General features: G+C 42.8%; 1 protein-coding gene across 14 annotated transcripts in view; it reads left to right on the top strand.

Moving 5' to 3' along the window:
• ank1a (ankyrin 1, erythrocytic a) overlaps window positions 1-17671 on the top strand; it is a 120922-nt gene that overhangs the window by 65173 nt on the left and 38078 nt on the right. For 12 of the 14 annotated variants that reach the window (XM_049579823.1, XM_049579839.1, XM_049579833.1 and 9 more), the window contains 15 exons: window positions 9692-9793; window positions 12131-12229; window positions 13971-14069; window positions 14350-14448; window positions 14644-14829; window positions 14959-15057; window positions 15151-15249; window positions 15356-15454; window positions 15729-15926; window positions 16012-16110; window positions 16218-16316; window positions 16440-16538; window positions 16860-17057; window positions 17154-17252; window positions 17345-17443. In XM_049579823.1, the coding sequence (XP_049435780.1) occupies window positions 9692-9793; window positions 12131-12229; window positions 13971-14069; window positions 14350-14448; window positions 14644-14829; window positions 14959-15057; window positions 15151-15249; window positions 15356-15454; window positions 15729-15926; window positions 16012-16110; window positions 16218-16316; window positions 16440-16538; window positions 16860-17057; window positions 17154-17252; window positions 17345-17443 (1773 nt within the window). Of the gene's footprint in view, window positions 1-66; window positions 241-9691; window positions 9794-11726; window positions 11939-12130; window positions 12230-13970; window positions 14070-14349; window positions 14449-14643; window positions 14830-14958; window positions 15058-15150; window positions 15250-15355; window positions 15455-15728; window positions 15927-16011; window positions 16111-16217; window positions 16317-16439; window positions 16539-16859; window positions 17058-17153; window positions 17253-17344; window positions 17444-17671 lie in introns of those variants that run through there. The other 2 variants (XM_049579835.1, XM_049579836.1) reach the window with 2 other exon arrangements.

Genomic DNA, 17671 nt, shown 5'->3' with positions numbered 1-17671 from the left:
ATCCCCTCATCCCCCACCCTCCCCAGTCTCTCCACCCACCATGCTTACTCAAGTGTGTGTGTCAGGGTGTGTGTGTGTGTGTATCCGTGTTTACGTTGGACGAGGGACTGCGTGCCCTGTATCGCAGCATTCGCAGGGGGCAACAGAAAAGACAGCTGGTGGGTTTGAGAGAAACAGAAAACATAAGAAAGAGAGAGTGGAGGGCCAACAGGCATGCCAGTCAAGACCGTCACTTTTGGAGTGAGTACCACCATCTCTGCTGTTCTCTGTCTCCTCTTCACCTTCCTCCCTCTACTTCTTCTAACTTCATCTCTTTTCCTGTCACTCTCTCTCTGTCCCTTCACATTATATCTCTCCACCTATACACGTCTCTACCACTGTTATTTCACGCTGCCTCTTTTTGCAATGTTTTCTTCTGTTATAAAATCCTCGGTTGCATTTTCTCAGATGTAATGCACCTGCCAGTGCTCCCTGTGTTTCACATCAGACAGTAATGGGCCAGTACTCCGTCACTGGCTTTGTTCCCAGTTTTACAATCCATTTCTTTCATATTTACTTTGTCTTGTACACATGAATATTAATATATCTGTGTTTTCTCTTTGTCCATTGAGTTCAGGCTCTTTTTTATTTATTCAGCACATGTCTCTCTGTGTTTGCTCTCTGTTTGCTAAGTACCATTCTGTCCTCATGAACTTGTTCTAGAGACTTCCTCCAGGCTCCGCTTTCAAGGCTTATCTGTGTTTTTTGGTCTTGAATATACCCTTGTCATTAGTAATAACAAAGGACAATGATCAACAGAGGGATCATGGAGATTTAGACATTGATCCTGCATAGTAAGGAAATGATGCGTCATTTGTTGAAATTTGTCTTAATCAAAGCTCAAATCGAAGCCTCAAACATAACCTGTCCTGATCAAACTCATCAGGCTTAGCCTCCCTTTGCAACATGGGAGGGAGCTTGTGATGCATGTGCATCCAAGATTAGTGTAAGTGCGTATATGTGTGGGTGTGTATCGTGTTCTGTTTTTCCTCCTTAATCTTGTTTTTGACTCCATGTGTTCCTCTGTTTGATGTTCAGATTGTATGATGTCAACCAGGATTAGCTGTGGTAAGTAAACTAGAGGTCAGTAAACTGATTAGCAGGTCAATTAATGAGGTTCTTTCAGTGTGGCTTCACTCACAACTATAGACTGTTTAATCTACTGAGCCTGCGGAGGTACGCTCACAAGGCCCCGCTGCCTGGATGTGTGTGAGCGGTAATTTTGTGTCAGTGACAGCTTACCTGGGGAGATAGGAGAGGAGATGATGCAACTTGCAGAAATGTGCCTGTTGTGTTTATACTTTATCTGTGTGAGGATGAACTACAGTTATTTTACAATGTTGTCAGTAGCTGTTGCTTTTTCACGTCTTGACGTATTTCATCATTGTTTATTTCCCCCAAAGATAGAGACATTTGCGTGTAAACAAAAGTGGTCAATGATTAATTTTAACAGCCAAACCTCCCCTGTGTAACTGTAGCCGTAAAACAGGAGGTATATGCATCCTTTACTTAAGTAACGGTAGCAGTACAGCAGTGTAAAAATACTATACTTAAAATATTATATTTAAAATTGTTTGTAAAGTACAGAAGTATCATACTTAAAGTATCATGCAGTATGACCCATTTCAGAGTGTTATATACAGTATATGTGCATTGTAATTTGAGTCATATAAATGGTACTCAGGGTTTTAATACTGTAGTTGGTGAAAATTGAGCTATTTTTACTACTCTTATATATACTGTTGGATTGATTTAAAACATTTTAGGAACTGATCTTGTTTTGTTGGTAAAATCTTGAGTTAATACAGCTGTCAAATTAATGTAGTGGAGTAAAAAGTACAATATTCTACTCAAAAATGTAGTAGTGTAGAAGTCATAGACTGTAAAAGGTAGAAGTTTAAAGTATCATAAAATAGAAACACCCAAACAAAGTATAAGTACTTCAAACGTTTACAGAAGAAGGTAATCCAGGTACTCCAGAATGTATAAGTGAGGAAGGAAATAGTAAAGAGACTTTATTGTAGTGGCTAAATCATTAAAAGAGTCAACATGTTTCAACCACTGTAGGTTATTATTTGGGTTCCCTGTTTTCCATGAGCACCCAACCTTTTACAGAGCTACTAGTCACCTCTTTTTTCCACTTCAAACTCTCACTTGAGTGCAGTATTTGAATAAATGTTACTTTCCACCACTGCAAAAGCAACCCCTCTGAGCAGATAAGTTGCAGAGTTTAGAGAAGTTTTAATGTTTACTCTTACAGTGTTAGACTTCAAAATATAGATTTCAGATCAGCCCAGTATCTGAATATATTATACTTTCTCTCTGTCCCTCCAGACGGTTATATTCTCTATAATTACCATTGTGTTACTGTGCTTAAAAACACAGGATGTTTACCATATCTTGATCCTATCCTCCATAGGTTCCAAACCCTATCTTCTCCCTATGGCTTTCACCCTCTTTGTCACCCCAACAAAAGATCACAATAACCATGACAATCTCATCTACAGGCGCAGAGGCTGCAGCAGCCTGTAGATATAAAGAGACAATCAATGAGTACGGCAGGGACAAACAGTGGGATACAGAGAGGGGGAGGCTGGGAGTGTGAGAAAGTAAATAGTAAAAATGGGACAGGACGCTTTGCCACATACAGGCAATAGAAGCAGACAGACAGGCAGATTTACATACAGACAGACAGCGTTGAGTGGGGGAGTGTAACAGCTTCATCCCAGTGCCTCGCTCACTTGCTTCCTGTAAATGTGTCCATAGCTGAACGGTCCCACGGGTCTCAGTTTGACTGACTCTACACTTACTACAGCTCTGTAGCCGGAAACAGCCCACTGCCTGCTCAACCTCTTCAAGCAGCCTCAGAGATGCAGGCAGAGATGGAGGCCCGAGAAAAAAGAAAAAGGCCAGAGAGGGAAAAAAAAAAAATCAATTTCTAGAACAAATGCAAGTCAGCAGAAAAAGGGGTGATGAAATGGCTGTTTAAGCACTCTGCAGTAATTTCCATATCCACTGCTCAGTGTTGCCCTAACATGTACAGAAACCGTCCAATCACGCTGTGGTTTAAATACATCGAGATGTTGAGTTTAATGGGGAGCTGACGTTCTCCAGATTTTGGTGTGCTTGCACAATTCATGTTTAAAGTTCAGGATATTGTTGCAAGTGAAGCAGGACTTGTGACATGCTGAACATACGTATGCACCTTATTCTCACCTTTCTGCCGGCTGTACAAACAGCTGTGGTGGCACTTGAAATATTTATGATTTGCACCTGGTGCTGTGTCTGCAGATTCATGCAGTTGTTGGTGTGTGTGTTTGTGTGGTGTGTGTGTGTGTGTGTGTGTGTGTGTGTGTGTGTATGTGTATGAGGGCGAGACAGAGAGAGAGAGAGAGAGAGAGAGAGAGAGAGAGGGCCTCTGTCTGTGTATTGTGACTTTTATGGTAATTTTAATAGAAATGCTGAGATTCTCTTGAGCAGATAATAGTTTCATATCCAAGTAAAATCTTTGGCAGAGAGATTCTCCCTTTGACATTCAGTGGAAGAGCTCCAGGATTTGTCTCTGGATTGCATTAGCAAAACGGTCTTGGCTCCCTCTTCTGTAGCAATGAGACCTGATCAGACGTAGACTAGCTTGTCTAGACTGTTTAGAAGGACATGACATACTGACTGGTCGAAAGATTATTATAGGGATTAGACAGAAAAACAGTACAAATTCTGCTTATTTTTTCTTTGGTCAAAGTTCTTATACTGTAACTCACATCCATATTAAGGCCCTCATTTGTGATGGGGAGTTATAAGTTGAAATTGCTTCATTTTAAGGGTCACAAGTTATTAAAAAGGGTTTTGAACCCCTGATAGGCCTGTTTATGCTTGATCTATAATCAGGAATATAGTTATAATCAAATATGTCTGACTAGAGATGGGACGATATACGATTTTATCACTGATTGCGATAAAAGACTCAATAATACTCAACAATAAGTTGAGTATCATGTCCAGCAGCACCCAAAGAGACTGCTGGGCAACCAACAATAAAGGAGACCTTGCAAATACAGGCTGTAAACGCACCAACCTCAAAAAAGAAACAAGATCTTAATCAAGCATTGTCATATTTCATGTGGAAAGAGATGATTCTATGTCAAATATTTGAAAAGCCAAGGGTTTTAAAAGAGGTTTTATTACACTAAAAAAGATGTGTCCTATCTGTGAAGCAATAAAAATGTGTTTCTTTACAAAAATGTATGCTAAAGTTTTAAGCTTATTTCAGTGATTATTAGAATGATACTCTGAGTCACAGTCATTTTGGCCAGGGCAATTGTGACGTGAAATTTCCATATCGTCCCATGCCTAGTCTAGATTTCATGGTACAGTTACCGTCTCAGAAAATATCACGGTTTCACGGTATTAGACTGTGATTGTTATCATTTGAAATGACCCTTAAATAAATGAAAACACAATGTTTTTCTAGTTGAACAAACACTTTATTTTAAAGTATGTAAAGTATGGCTGGTAAAAAATGTCTGACAGGCAATCAAGAAGACACAAGATGTGCTGTCCGGTTGTATTATTTTTTAAATACCATAGCTGACCGTCAACTTTCATACCCCCGGATATGCTTTCACGGTGTACTGCTGGAACCATAATGTAAAGTGACAGTTCATTGAGCTGGGAATATCGTGTCATTGCCTTTAAAGTCACCACAGACAGCATCCTTTGCTAAAATCATAAACTAGCATAATGATACAAATGGTTAAATGAACGCTCTGTCGCTGAGATTATTGTGATTCCAGTACAGCTTTACAGTATCTGTAGGTAATCCTGCAAATGTGTGCATGCAGCCACTGCTAAGAGAGAGGAGATGGGGAACAGTTGACACAAAGATTTGATTCAGATGGAGAGACAGCATCCTAAAGTTACAACAGACATTTTCAATCCTGCTGCAGACACATAACAGCAAGTTCTCCAATCCTGGTCTTTACAGTTAGATCACAAACACAGTTTTAAGACCGTGAGAGTCTTTTACTCTCCTATTCATGCCTCACACATTGTGTTAAATCTTATCCTCACACACACACACACTCTCACACACACACACACACACACACACACACACACACACACACACACACACACACACACATTCAGTCTGAATCCATTCAGAATCGTCACAAACACACACACACACACACACACACACACACACACACACAATCGATCTCTTGTTTAAATGATGATTCTTCAGGTCTAGTCGTCCGTTGCAGAGGATCTCCGTGGCCGGGATGTTGATCTCAGGCATGCCTCCTCGTGCATACATACACGCACATACGTATATATTGACTTTACGAACACTGCAGTCCGCCAGCGAGGGAGTGATGTCATTCTGTCTGCTGCAGCACCAGCAGAGGAGGCAAGCGAGGAGGGGGAGAGAGAGGGGGAAATGTAAGAGGCTAAGGGGAAGAGGAGAAAGGGAAGGCAACAAGCTGAGATAAAGACGAGGAGAGGGGAGTTCAGGGCAGAGGATTTTCTGTGATGAGATAGGGGAATAATTTGACTTGGTAATTTTGAGCTTCATTATGAGGAGCCTTGCGCTGTCTTAGCCTGAGGACAGTTGCACGACAGTGTGTTGATATTGCTAATGTTAACCGTGGCGCTGCTGAACAGGTTATTGTCTGTTTCTTTTGCTCCAAAACAGTATGATTAATGTGCTTGCTCATCTTTTGCTCAGCCCCAGTGCCCAAGGCTTGTCCACTCTCTATGGGAATAATGGGAGAGGGACACATTCATCTAAATCGTCCGGCAAGACGCAGCAGAGAAATTACCACAGAGTGTTTCTTGGCTGCTTCTTGCATGTGTGTGTTCCTCTGGTACATGCATGTGCGCTGTACCTGTTTATGTCTGAGTGAGCTGATGGGTGTGGTTCCCCTGCATCCTTATCTTACCACACCACACACTCACTTCTTGACGTAAGCAGATACACACAGAAACATGCAAGACGCACACATTAAAATGCAGGACTGGCCACTAGGAGAGTAAATTTGCTGTAACCAGCTCGAGCCTTTCTGGGGGGATTCCAGTGTGAGTCTCTGTAGTCTTGTAAACTTCAGGCTGTCTCTGGGGGGCAGTGAGTTGAGTCTGGGGGCTGGGAATCCAGCAGAGGGGCCTCAGCCAGGGTCTCTATGGTTTCACCATGCAAGCATTTGCTGTGGGACCATGTATATTGTGTTAGGTTGTGTGTGTCTTGCATCAGCTGTATTTACTCCCACTTTGATGGAAGGATTTTTCTTGTGTCACCATGGCAGGGTCTGCAAACAATCCACCACAGTGTGTGTAGCTGCTGTATGGGCAGTATATTACTTGTATAATATGATTCACATTGGTGAAGTCTGTCTTTTGATAATTAAAAAGTATTTGCAAGAGCAGGGATTTTGAAGCTTTTCTGTTTCAAGGCCCATCTGTTCATGCATGTAACAGCCAAGGCCCGTCTCACTGCACTTATCCACAGCAGCTGGCAGCACCAGTTCCTTCATTTTTGCCAAGGTTTCTAGTTTTTGGTGCACCTCTAGATTGTGTAACCAAAGAAAGGACAGCCCTTTTTTTGTATTTGTAATCAATGTATTTTCTTCAACTGGCTTTCCAGCAAGAGTTGGGCATCAAGATGCCACTTCAGCTTGGAAGGCTTTAGCACATCATTTGAGAGCGTCAAGCCACACGCCACACATTGGGATTTGGGCTCTGTGTTGTCGCCTCCATTGACAAAACCATATTTAATGTAATCCAGATTGTATCTACGTACAATTAGCACAAGTAGGCTAGTTGTTGTCTTTTGGCTCTAGGAACTTTTCCATTATTTGCCACACTACAGCCTACACCTGTAAGCTTATCTGTAAACAAACTGAATGTAAAAAGTGAGTGGTCTACTAGCTCTAACTTGAAAACATTTTGCAGCCCACTAGAGGGCACTAATGGCCGACACAGACACAGTGCTTCAGAAAGTCTGACATAGAGTACAATAGCTTGAACTTTAACTCTAAGAAAACGGTTGTTTTCAATTATCAAACCTACAATGCATTCATTAATCAGATTCATAAAATATTTTTGTGAAAATCTCGCTTCTAGAACTATTGCCCGTCCTGGATTCACACACACATATGAGTTGGAATCACCAGAGGGCCCACGATACGATACTTTAATCATTCTTAAGTCGCGATACAATATTATGCCGATTTCAAGTGTCTTCTAATATGCTAAGTATTGCAATAACATATATTGCGATTTTTTTTTACTTTTGTTCAACTGCAAATTACGTCCCCAAAGTAAAAATTTGTTAGCAACTGTTTTATCTAATGAAGTCAAGTTTTCTCTCGGTTCATCTCACTGCAGTCATTTTTATTGCAACAAAATGTGTCTAGTTGGCTGAAAAAGCAGTTGATTTTAATATCCTATTAGGATACCAAAATGTCATTTGCATTTGCAACATTTATAAAATTAAAAAATCAATAGTTCGGTGTATCAATACTACTATCAGACTATGTACGTATCGTATCGTATTGTATCGTATCGTATCATATCGCATGGTATCGTATCGATACAGTATTGCCGCGCAACATATTGTGTTACCAGCTATATCGATTTTTCCCCCACTCCTAGTACAAGTACAAGTAGTGTTAAACCAAACACATTCACAAAGATTCATTTGTAGAAAGAGTGCTGTTTTGGGATCGTGTGTCTCAGTATGGTGATCGTAACTCCAGTAACAGGTGTGTGTTTGTGTGTGTGTGTGTGTGTTACTGGGGTCAGTTTGCTGCTCTGCTGCATTCTGGAAAGAGGAGGAGGTTTGTGGGTTTCCTTCAAAGTAAAAGTGAAAAAGAGAGTCTGATGGGAGTCAGAGAGTAGGAAGAGGAAGAACATGGCTCACCAAGACAGCTTGGCAACTGTGAGTAAATCGTTAACTGAGACACTCAACAGACCAAACTAGAGACAATTGTCTAGAGACTTGTACTTTTCATTTTGTTATATCTTTTTATTAATGTAGTTATCTAAATATCATATAGTAGATTTATAAATGCATTTCAGTAGCTGTACAGTACATCCAGTGTGTCTCTTGTGTGTGTGGGACTGTCTGATCAGTGTTTTGCCTGTCAGCATGTGTGCGAGTGTGACTCAGAGGCTTTGTACTGCAGAGTGTGCCTCCAAATTGTCTGTGAGCAAAAGCTCAAAACAAAAACATCTTTTGGAGAAAATGACAGTGACTCAGAGACAAGTGGCATCGCATGAGTCAGTGTACTCACACAAAAGCCCAGGATTTATTACTGCACACACCGGATGCTTCAAACTGTCGGAAGTTCATCTGATAAGTAGAAACTTTGCCATTACAAACATTTCATCTCTATACCAGATATAAGAGTCATTGTCACTTAGTGTTTTGCTGCTTCAATCAGCTGGAAGCAACTTTTCCTTTAAAAGTTTCCTGTTCCCCTGCCATCGCCCCTGTCTTCTTTTAAAGTGACCTCTCTCTTTGCACAGCCGCTGCGCCATTGGTGTCATGCTGAGGGTGTGTTGTGTCATTTGTTGCAATGCCTCAACTTCAGGCATGTGGATCCTTTCTCTTTTTTTTACTCAGGCTCACTCCATCTTTGTCAAAAGAGGACCAACAACCCTGTCACAACAATAGACGACACAGCTTAAACTGATGTGTTATGAAGAAAAACACTTTCTTTGGTGTGTGTGTGGGTGTGAGTGTGGTATGGCAGCATTTGTTGATTTCCTTTGGACCAGAAAATTATACATGAATTCGTTCCCTGCATTTGTGTGAAAACAAACACTGAATGATTGGATGATGATTTTCCTGACCAGCACGTTGAGATAGCTGGTTAGATGATGTAGGGAGGGGATGGGCGAGGGGAGAGAGGAGATTATGTAAATGAAAAGGGAAAAAGTGCAGGGTTTGCCGCAGTCGAGCTTCTCCCTGTGGTTCTCCCTCTGTCGCTGCCACTTCTCCTCCTCTCATCTCCCTCGCTCTCCCCCTGTGCCGCATGAGTGATCCTGTTTCAGCAGCACCCCTGCCTGCCTGGGAGAGGCATGAAGCCCTCAGACACAAACAAAACACAGACAAAAACACTAGACGTGCCATGTGCCGGCCCGTGAGCCGGGGCTCGCCAAGCCCTCCCTTTCTCTCTCTCCGTATTCACCTTGTGTATCTCTTTCTCTCTCTTTCATTCACACACACACAAACTCAGAGTCCAGACAAAGAGCCAACAGTCGGCTGGGCACAACAGACACTCCGGTGGCTGTCGGTGTTATCACAGTTGCCTTATCACCTGAGTACAGAGGACAGAGTTGTGGACAAATTTTTAGAGTGTACTCCATCACATCACCTGCGTGCCCATCGCACCCTCAACACACATTTAAAGGTGCAGATGTTCAAACTGCACCGTCCAAAATCTCAAGGGAGGAGTGACATGAGAGGAAAACTGATGGATTACGAGTGAACACTTCAGTCCTTCAAAAAATGCCCCTAAATAAATATTAACCAAACTCTGTCTCCCTTTCCATTTTCCCTCTCTACTTCCTCCACTTTGTGTGTCTCTCACTTTCTCTTACACCCCTTATCCCCCTCCTCTCTTTCCCTCTCTCCCTGTTACGCTTGCAGGCAGATGCTGGCAACAGTTTCCTCCGAGCGGCCCGTTCTGGCAACCTGGACAAGGCCCTGGACCATATCAAAAATGGCATCGATATAAACACAGCCAATCAGGTGAGAGAGCTGCACATTCATTCTCCAGATTGAATTGGTTTAGCTTCCGACTGGCGAGCTCATGAAACTGTAAGCCAATGATTTTTTATTTATACTGCACTTGCCATCTTTGGCTTTCTATTCACTGTGTGAGAGTGACAAGAAAAGGAACAGAAATATTTGAGTATTTATGAGTCGTCTTGTGCCATCGATGGCTCTGAGGTACATCCTGCCAGGTTTTAGTCTTCCCTGTCTGCTTTCTAAGCAATTAAATTAAAATTCAGGAGGTGGGTGGACTGCCCATCTCTCATTCAGAAAACAAACAGGAATGTGTGAATGGAAACAGGCACAGTTTTGCTAATGTTATTTCTGAGCAGTAAAATCGACAGTTTTCATTGAACAGCAGTATTTATTGGTTTATACAGAAAATTAGAAGTTATACAACAAATATATGGTTTCATTTATGAAATGATGGTTCTGCATTTTGTTCTGCTCAACCAGTGTCCCTGTAAACCACCATGTGTTGTATTATCATTTCTATTCAACTGTGTTTTGAGTGTCCGGTGTGCATGATGTGTCTGACTTGATCACTGTGCTGTTATGTGCCTGTGCACTCAGTCATATTGTATGTGCATGCTCAGGTAGATGTTAATCAGTATATGAAGGTGACAGGTGGAGTTTACAGGGTCTCCAGGGAAGGTGATAAATGGGGCAGGGGGTTTCTCCTTCACCCTGTCTCTTCCATCCTGCCTCCTTTACTGTGACGGTTGTTCCCAGAGTGACCAGGAAGAGGCAGCGTTAGTGGGGCTAAGACCGCTGCCCTCAGGCTACTGAAACTTGGCCAGAATCGTGTGTGTGTCTGTGTGTGTGTGTGTGTGTGTGTGTGTGTGTGTGAAAGATTCCTCTGCCTCATTAATCTAACTTAGTCATGGTTTCCCTTCCATTCACGTATGCTGTCCTCAACATTTTGTAATTATTGCTGGTAATGCTTCTGGCAGGGTTTCAATGAGGCCCCACAGACCCCACTCAACAACAGTGACACTGTACCATACAGTGCCCTTTACAGGCAAACTGCTCCACTATGATAAAGGGAGACACCCCATGGATTCAAAATATAATAACACGCAGAAATACAATCTGATACCAGAAAGTTGTTTTGACCTGCAAGATGAATTTCTCTTGAATGACACAATTTCATTTCATTATTCTTGATATTCATCATATGAAATTGTGTTATATTTTCACTGTTTGGTGTTTACTGTGTTTGGGTTAAAGTGATAATCTACAACACACACAGCCTGTCCTGAATGGCTCCTGCACTAGAAACGGAAGACATTTCTACCATTGCGTAGTATATGCCGTCATATCGCCCAACCCTAAGCCCACTGCATGTGCTACTTTAAGTCAAGCTATGCTGTCTGTTAGGAGTTATCAAGTTTTACACATATTAGCTTTAGTGTTGCCCTTACTCAAAGCTGTAGTGATTAACACTGGTCTGGTAGCGCTGTTAATTTACCTTCAAAATTTGTACAATGATACCAAATGTTGCTGATTGTCACTTTAACCCTGGTGATGAAAGCATTGTTGGTGTGACTGTCAGTCATGATGCTGTCTGAACAGTCTGATAGTGGAGGCTTGACTGTGGCAGCTGTGTTTCCTTGTCTGAGTGGATACCTGTCACCAGCACACTGCCTCACTCCTGCCCTCCCCTTCCCTCCTCTTTTCTCCCTCTCGACCTAACAACTTCTCCTCTTCCCTCTCTCCTCCTTCTGTTTGTGGACTGTTTTCTAACTCACCTCCCTTTTTTTCTTGCTTTGTGCCTCCCTCCCTCTCTCCTCTGTCCGCAGTAGAGTGATGGTGTGCTGTGGTCTCCCCACTCAGAGGAATAATATCAGTGGTGTGGGAAAGGTCCAACCTCACATGTCCTGTGCGGCTGAAGGAAGGCTGTGTGAGGTCAGACCTATCCCACACGGCTCGTATTCTTCCCAGCCACGAGACCAGCGGCCTGCCATCCCCCTCCCGTCCTCCTCTTCCTCCACCTTCTCCTCCTCCTCTCACCATCATTAATCAAATGAAAATGTTCACATCCTGATTTTCATCCCTGTAGACATTGTTTTCGCTAATGACTACTTTGATTCTGAGAGTACTGCATGCGTGGTGTCCAGTGTAAGTATTTGCCTGCTTTGGTTTGTGAGTGCTTCAGTCACTGTGGAATAAACACAACAGTTGTTTCAGTTGGCATGGCCCACGTGTGTGTGTGTGTGTGTTTTTTTTTTTTTTTTGTAGAATAGGAAATATCTGTGTTCATAGTATGTTTAGGACCCTTCAGTATGAGGTTTACTCTGCTCTCTCACTCAGAATGGGCTCAACGGGCTGCATCTGGCCTCAAAAGAAGGCCACGTCAAAATGGTGCTGGAGCTACTTCACAATGGAATCGTACTGGAGACCACCACAAAGGTAAAAATTCTCAGAGAAAATGTCCCACATTCTTACCTCCTTATAAAGTCACCTGTGCTTTGAATTTACAAAGCGTTCACCTTCCAGCAGAGAGTGAGGTGAGGAGAGCTCACTTCCTGTCTCTAGCCCAGCTAAGAAATATGCTGCATTCATATGCTCCTCCAGTGGTCCCATTTCCAGAGTTGGGAAGTTGTTCTTTTGACTTTGGTGTGTTTATGAGCTTTGGGAACAACGTGGACGCTACGGAAAATGCATTGTGATTTTGTCCCAGACTTGTTGCTGCACATGCACATCCCCTAAAAACTACCAAAATATTACTTTGTCGGACTAATTAGATTAACTGTGAACAAAAAATGGACATGCAATAGGAGAATTATGTAAAAGTTTATTAGCACTGACCATATATGGCGTTAATTCGGCAACTTCAGTACCACCAAAATTTTCACCAACATATCTGGTTGTTCCAATTTCAGGGGGCATTCACGTGATTTTCCCAGAAAGAAACACTTTTTTTTTCAATTATTCTGACATCACATTAATGCAAGGATAGTCCTGCACATGAGCTCCATAAAACAGCAAGTGTACACATATAATAAATGATGTATTGAGTAGTCAGTTGTAGAGGTGCTGGCAGGTAGGTTTTTTACCTTTAGATTGAGCAAGGCTATCTGTTGCCCCCTGTTTCCAGTCTTTATGCTAAGCTAAGCTAACTGGCTGCTGGCTGTATCTTTATCTTTAGCATACAGACGTGAGTATGAGGTATTCATCTTCTTATCTAACCCTCAACAGGAGAGCAAATAAGTGTATATCTCAAAAATGTTTAACACTTTCTGTATTAAAGTGGCAATTGCAAGGATTTCAGTGGGCTACAGTTTGACTTGGTAACAACTGCAGCTTAATACAACAGGTCACAGAGCTCTGGAGGCAGCAAAACAATTGCCATTTTCATTAAAAAAAAAAAAAGTCAGCCAGTAATTTGCCTTTATAAACCACTCTGTGAGCAACCGTGATCTGATTTACGCTGCACACAACAGGAGCCTCCAGACAACAGGGCTCAGTGAGAAGAGTTTGTTACATCGCTAAGTGTGCAGCCTGTCACCTGCAGCTCTTCATCTAACAGCTCACTGTGGTTGTGATTCTTGTTCCATCGCTCCCTACAATATTTCACACTGATCTCAATCAAAAAAATGTAGATAATGACTGTTGTCTTGTATTGCAGATGCACTTTTGATGAATTATAGCGGTAGGTGCTAATCTCACTCACAGAAGCTTCGGCTGTGGGAAATGTTCAGTGTGCATCTGCAGTAACTTAATACAGCATTTTCCCATGAATGTCACCCTCAATACCTATTTTACAATATTGCATATATATAAATATTGCAGATACTTTCATCAGTGGGTCATAGGCTCAATCCCCTCTTTGAGATTATTACTTAAAACACTTGTTGAATTGTGTCTTTTCATGAAAACTTAAAGGTTTTATTGTGGCTGGGTATCAAACCTCAATACAATACATCCTCAAATATGTACTTTTTTTTTTACTTATTCTTAGACAGTTCCCGATTGCCACCCAAATTAAACCGAAATACAACATGAAACATCAGTCTGCATATGAACATATGAACAACTGCATATGAAAACCACCTGCACTTTGAATACACACGTAGGATTTCACCTATAATCTTTGTTAGTGCTGGTTATGACTGTGTACTCTTGTGCTCATGTATCTGTGTTTAAACAGAAAGGGAACACGGCCCTGCACATTGCAGCCCTGGCGGGGCAGGAGCAGGTGGTCACAGAGCTGGTTAACTACGGGGCCAATGTCAACGCTCAGTCCCAGGTGAGACTCAGCGCTGCTCTCATTGCGGCGATCACAGGACTCGCTGAGGCTACTCCTCAATACTTAAACATGAACTTTACAGTGAAACCATAGTAGTAACTACTGCAATCCCATCTGTTAACACGTGTCTTTGTTCCTATATATCTGTATGTTGCTGTTTCCTCTCTCTGTACATCCTTGTGCATCTGTGACCGTCTTCCTGTCTTTTGCTGTGCTTGTGTCTCCTCTGCTGCTGTGTCTGTGTGCGTGTGTGTATGTGTTGTGCATCTTTCTGAGACAGAAGGGTTTCACTCCACTCTACATGGCTGCACAAGAAAACCATCTAGAGGTTGTGAAGTTTCTTCTGGAGAACGGAGCCAATCAGAGCATTCCAACTGAGGTACTAAAGACCAAGGAAGTGATAGATGTTTTCAAAGAGTAGTAATCACCCAAATTCCTCAATCCCATCCTTGCTGATCCAGACTGCTGCCGTGTTTCCATTCTGTTTTCGTTCTCATGAGCCTCTTTCCTTACACCTCTCTCAATTTTTCTCCACGAGTCAACTGGTCTGCTAACTCTCTTGTGTGCGCTGCAGGATGGATTCACTCCTCTCGCCGTCGCTCTTCAGCAGGGACATGAGAATGTCGTAGCCCTGCTCATCAACTACGGCACCAAGGGAAAGGTCCGCCTCCCTGCACTGCACATTGCAGCACGCAACGACGATACACGCACAGCCGCAGTGCTTCTGCAGAATGACCCCAATCCTGATGTACTCAGCAAGGTAAACATTTGTGTGTGTGTGTGTGTGTGTTGTGTATAAGAGGTATCTGTGTTTGGTGTCCTCCGTTGTGTTTCTAAAATGCCAGTGGTAATGACAGTGACATGAACTCACCCTGTTGTGTCCCTGCAGACTGGATTCACACCCCTCCACATTGCTGCACACTATGAAAACTTGAACGTAGCTCAACTGCTGCTCAATAGAGGAGCCAATGTCAACTTCACCCCAAAGGTAGAAAATAACTGATGGTGTCGAAAGGTTAATCTGTATCCCTGCTGCCTGTTGTCCTTGAATGTGTGCCCATCTGAGTGTTTCTCTCTGCAGAACGGCATCACTCCTCTGCATATCGCAGCCAGACGGGGGAATGTGATCATGGTGCGACTGCTGCTGGACAGAGGAGCTCAGATTGATGCCAAGACCAAGGTGCAGCAGACATCCATCCTGCCGTTTTACAGAATCTTTGATTCCCTTACTGTTTCTAATTTGATGCATCATTAACTAAATCATTAACAATCCTCTCTCTCTCCAGGATGAGCTGACTCCTCTGCACTGTGCAGCCAGAAATGGTCATGTCAGGATTATAGAAATCCTGCTGGACCATGGAGCCCCCATCCAGGCAAAGACCAAGGTAATCCAACTACATACGAGTAAATTCTTCACTTCTCTTAGAAATTAACTGACACGATCTGGTTTGATAATAAGTGCAAATCACTGACTTGCTTTGCTTTGCTTGTACTCTAAAATTAAGTAAATGAAAGTGAAAGTGTGTGATCCATCAGCCAAACAGCCATAGATCCCTCTTGCCACCGCTTCTTGCTGCGATTGTTTGTTTCCATGACAAGACAAGTTGCTTCCTGTTTTGTGAGGGATGACAGAGTCAACACTTTTTCCTTTTTTTGCAGAATGGCCTGTCTCCAATCCACATGGCAGCACAAGGGGACCACATGGACTGCGTCAAGCAGCTCCTGCAGTACAACGCAGAGATTGATGACATCACACTGGACCACCTTACCCCTCTGCACGTGGCGGCACACTGCGGCCACCACCGCATGGCCAAAGTGCTGCTGGACAAAGGGGCCAAACCCAACTCTCGTGCATTGGTCCGTGACAAGCACACAGTAACATGAACAAACAGTCAATTTGTAAGTTCCAAATTAAATAAAAGTTTCCTTTGTTTTTTTACAGAATGGCTTCACTCCTTTGCATATTGCTTGTAAAAAGAACCACATGCGTGTGATGGATCTCCTGCTAAAACAAGCTGCATCATTAGAGGCTGTGACTGAGGTGAGAGAACAGAAAAGAGGGGTTAACAATAACAGCTCACACATTATTATATTGAATATGATTGGCCTGCAGAATCATTTGTAATATTCTTCTCCTCTTCTGAACAGTCTGGCCTGACCCCCTTACACGTGGCATCATTTATGGGTCATCTTAACATTGTGAAGATCCTGGTGCAGAAAGGAGCTTCCCCCAGTGCCTCCAATGTGGTGAGTTTCCCTCTGAGATCTCCAAAAGAGCAGCACAGATAACCAACTCAGTGCTAGTGTTGTTGTTGTTGTTGTGATAGTGATAAATCTGAGTGGGTGGTTTGTCTGTCTGTGCCTGCACAGAAAGTGGAGACTCCTCTCCATATGGCATCTCGGGCAGGACACTTCGAGGTGGCAGAGTTTTTACTCGAGAACGCAGCACCAGTTGACGCCAAGGCCAAGGTAGAGATTTCACACTCTATGGCACATATCGTTTACTCATGCATAAACATGCCTCATGTTGGACATGGATTAAATACTCATTATGTTTAAGCGTTAATTTAGAAAGTTGGTTGAGCAGCTATTTCTTTGCAGAGCTTCCACATGCTGATTCCCCTCCTACACACCACAGCCTCATTTTACACTTAATGTAACAAGTTGAGATCATAGTGGAGAAGCTGAGAACTGAAAACAGGATGATTAAATCACTAGAGAAGTCATTTTATCGCTGGAGTTTCATTCAGTACCTCACACTTCATAATTCGTCTCCCCTCATTGTTCCAGGATGACCAAACACCTCTGCATTGTGCTGCTCGGATGGGCCACAAGGAGCTGGTGAAGCTTCTGCTGGAGCACAAAGCCAACCCCAACTCCACCACCACAGCAGGCCACACACCCCTACACATCGCTGCCCGGGAAGGTCACGTACAAACCGTGCGCATCCTACTGGATATGGAGGCTCAGCAGACCAAGATGACAAAGGTAAAACATGCCTGCTTTCTTTTCTCTGCATCTTTCCCAAATAGCTGTATTCCCAGACCTAACATTGTGTCCACTTCCTCACTGGTGCCTCTGTAGAAAGGCTTCACTCCACTCCATGTGGCCTCCAAGTACGGCAAGGTGGATGTAGCAGAGCTGTTGTTGGAGAGAGGAGCGAACCCTAATGCTGCTGGAAAGGTAAGACAAACCTTAAAGGCTTGGCTGTATGAAAGACAGAAGCTTTGTTTGCTCTACGTCAGTCTGATGCATTTTTGATTCTGTTTCTGCAGAATGGTCTGACTCCGCTGCATGTTGCTGTACATCACAACAACCTGGATGTTGTCAACTTGCTTGTCAGCAAAGGAGGTTCACCACATAGTGCAGCCAGGGTAAATCAAAAAAGAGATACACACAAGTACAAACATAATTCATGTTGAAAGGCCAGGTATAGGACTGGGCAATATGGAGGAAATCAAAGTCGACAATATTTTTGACCAAACACCTTGATATCTGTGCTGTAGGGTTGACTATTGGTGCTTCACAAAATATTTACTTAGTGAGACTTTTGATAAATAACCACCAGTAATGATGATATCATGACTACATGTGTAAAGACA

This window comes from Epinephelus fuscoguttatus, linkage group LG6 (genome assembly GCF_011397635.1).
Source record: "Epinephelus fuscoguttatus linkage group LG6, E.fuscoguttatus.final_Chr_v1".
Taxonomy (NCBI): Eukaryota; Metazoa; Chordata; class Actinopteri; order Perciformes; family Serranidae; genus Epinephelus; species Epinephelus fuscoguttatus.
The sequence above is the reverse complement of the archived record's forward strand: the minus strand, read 5'-3'. Positions and strand labels throughout refer to the sequence as shown.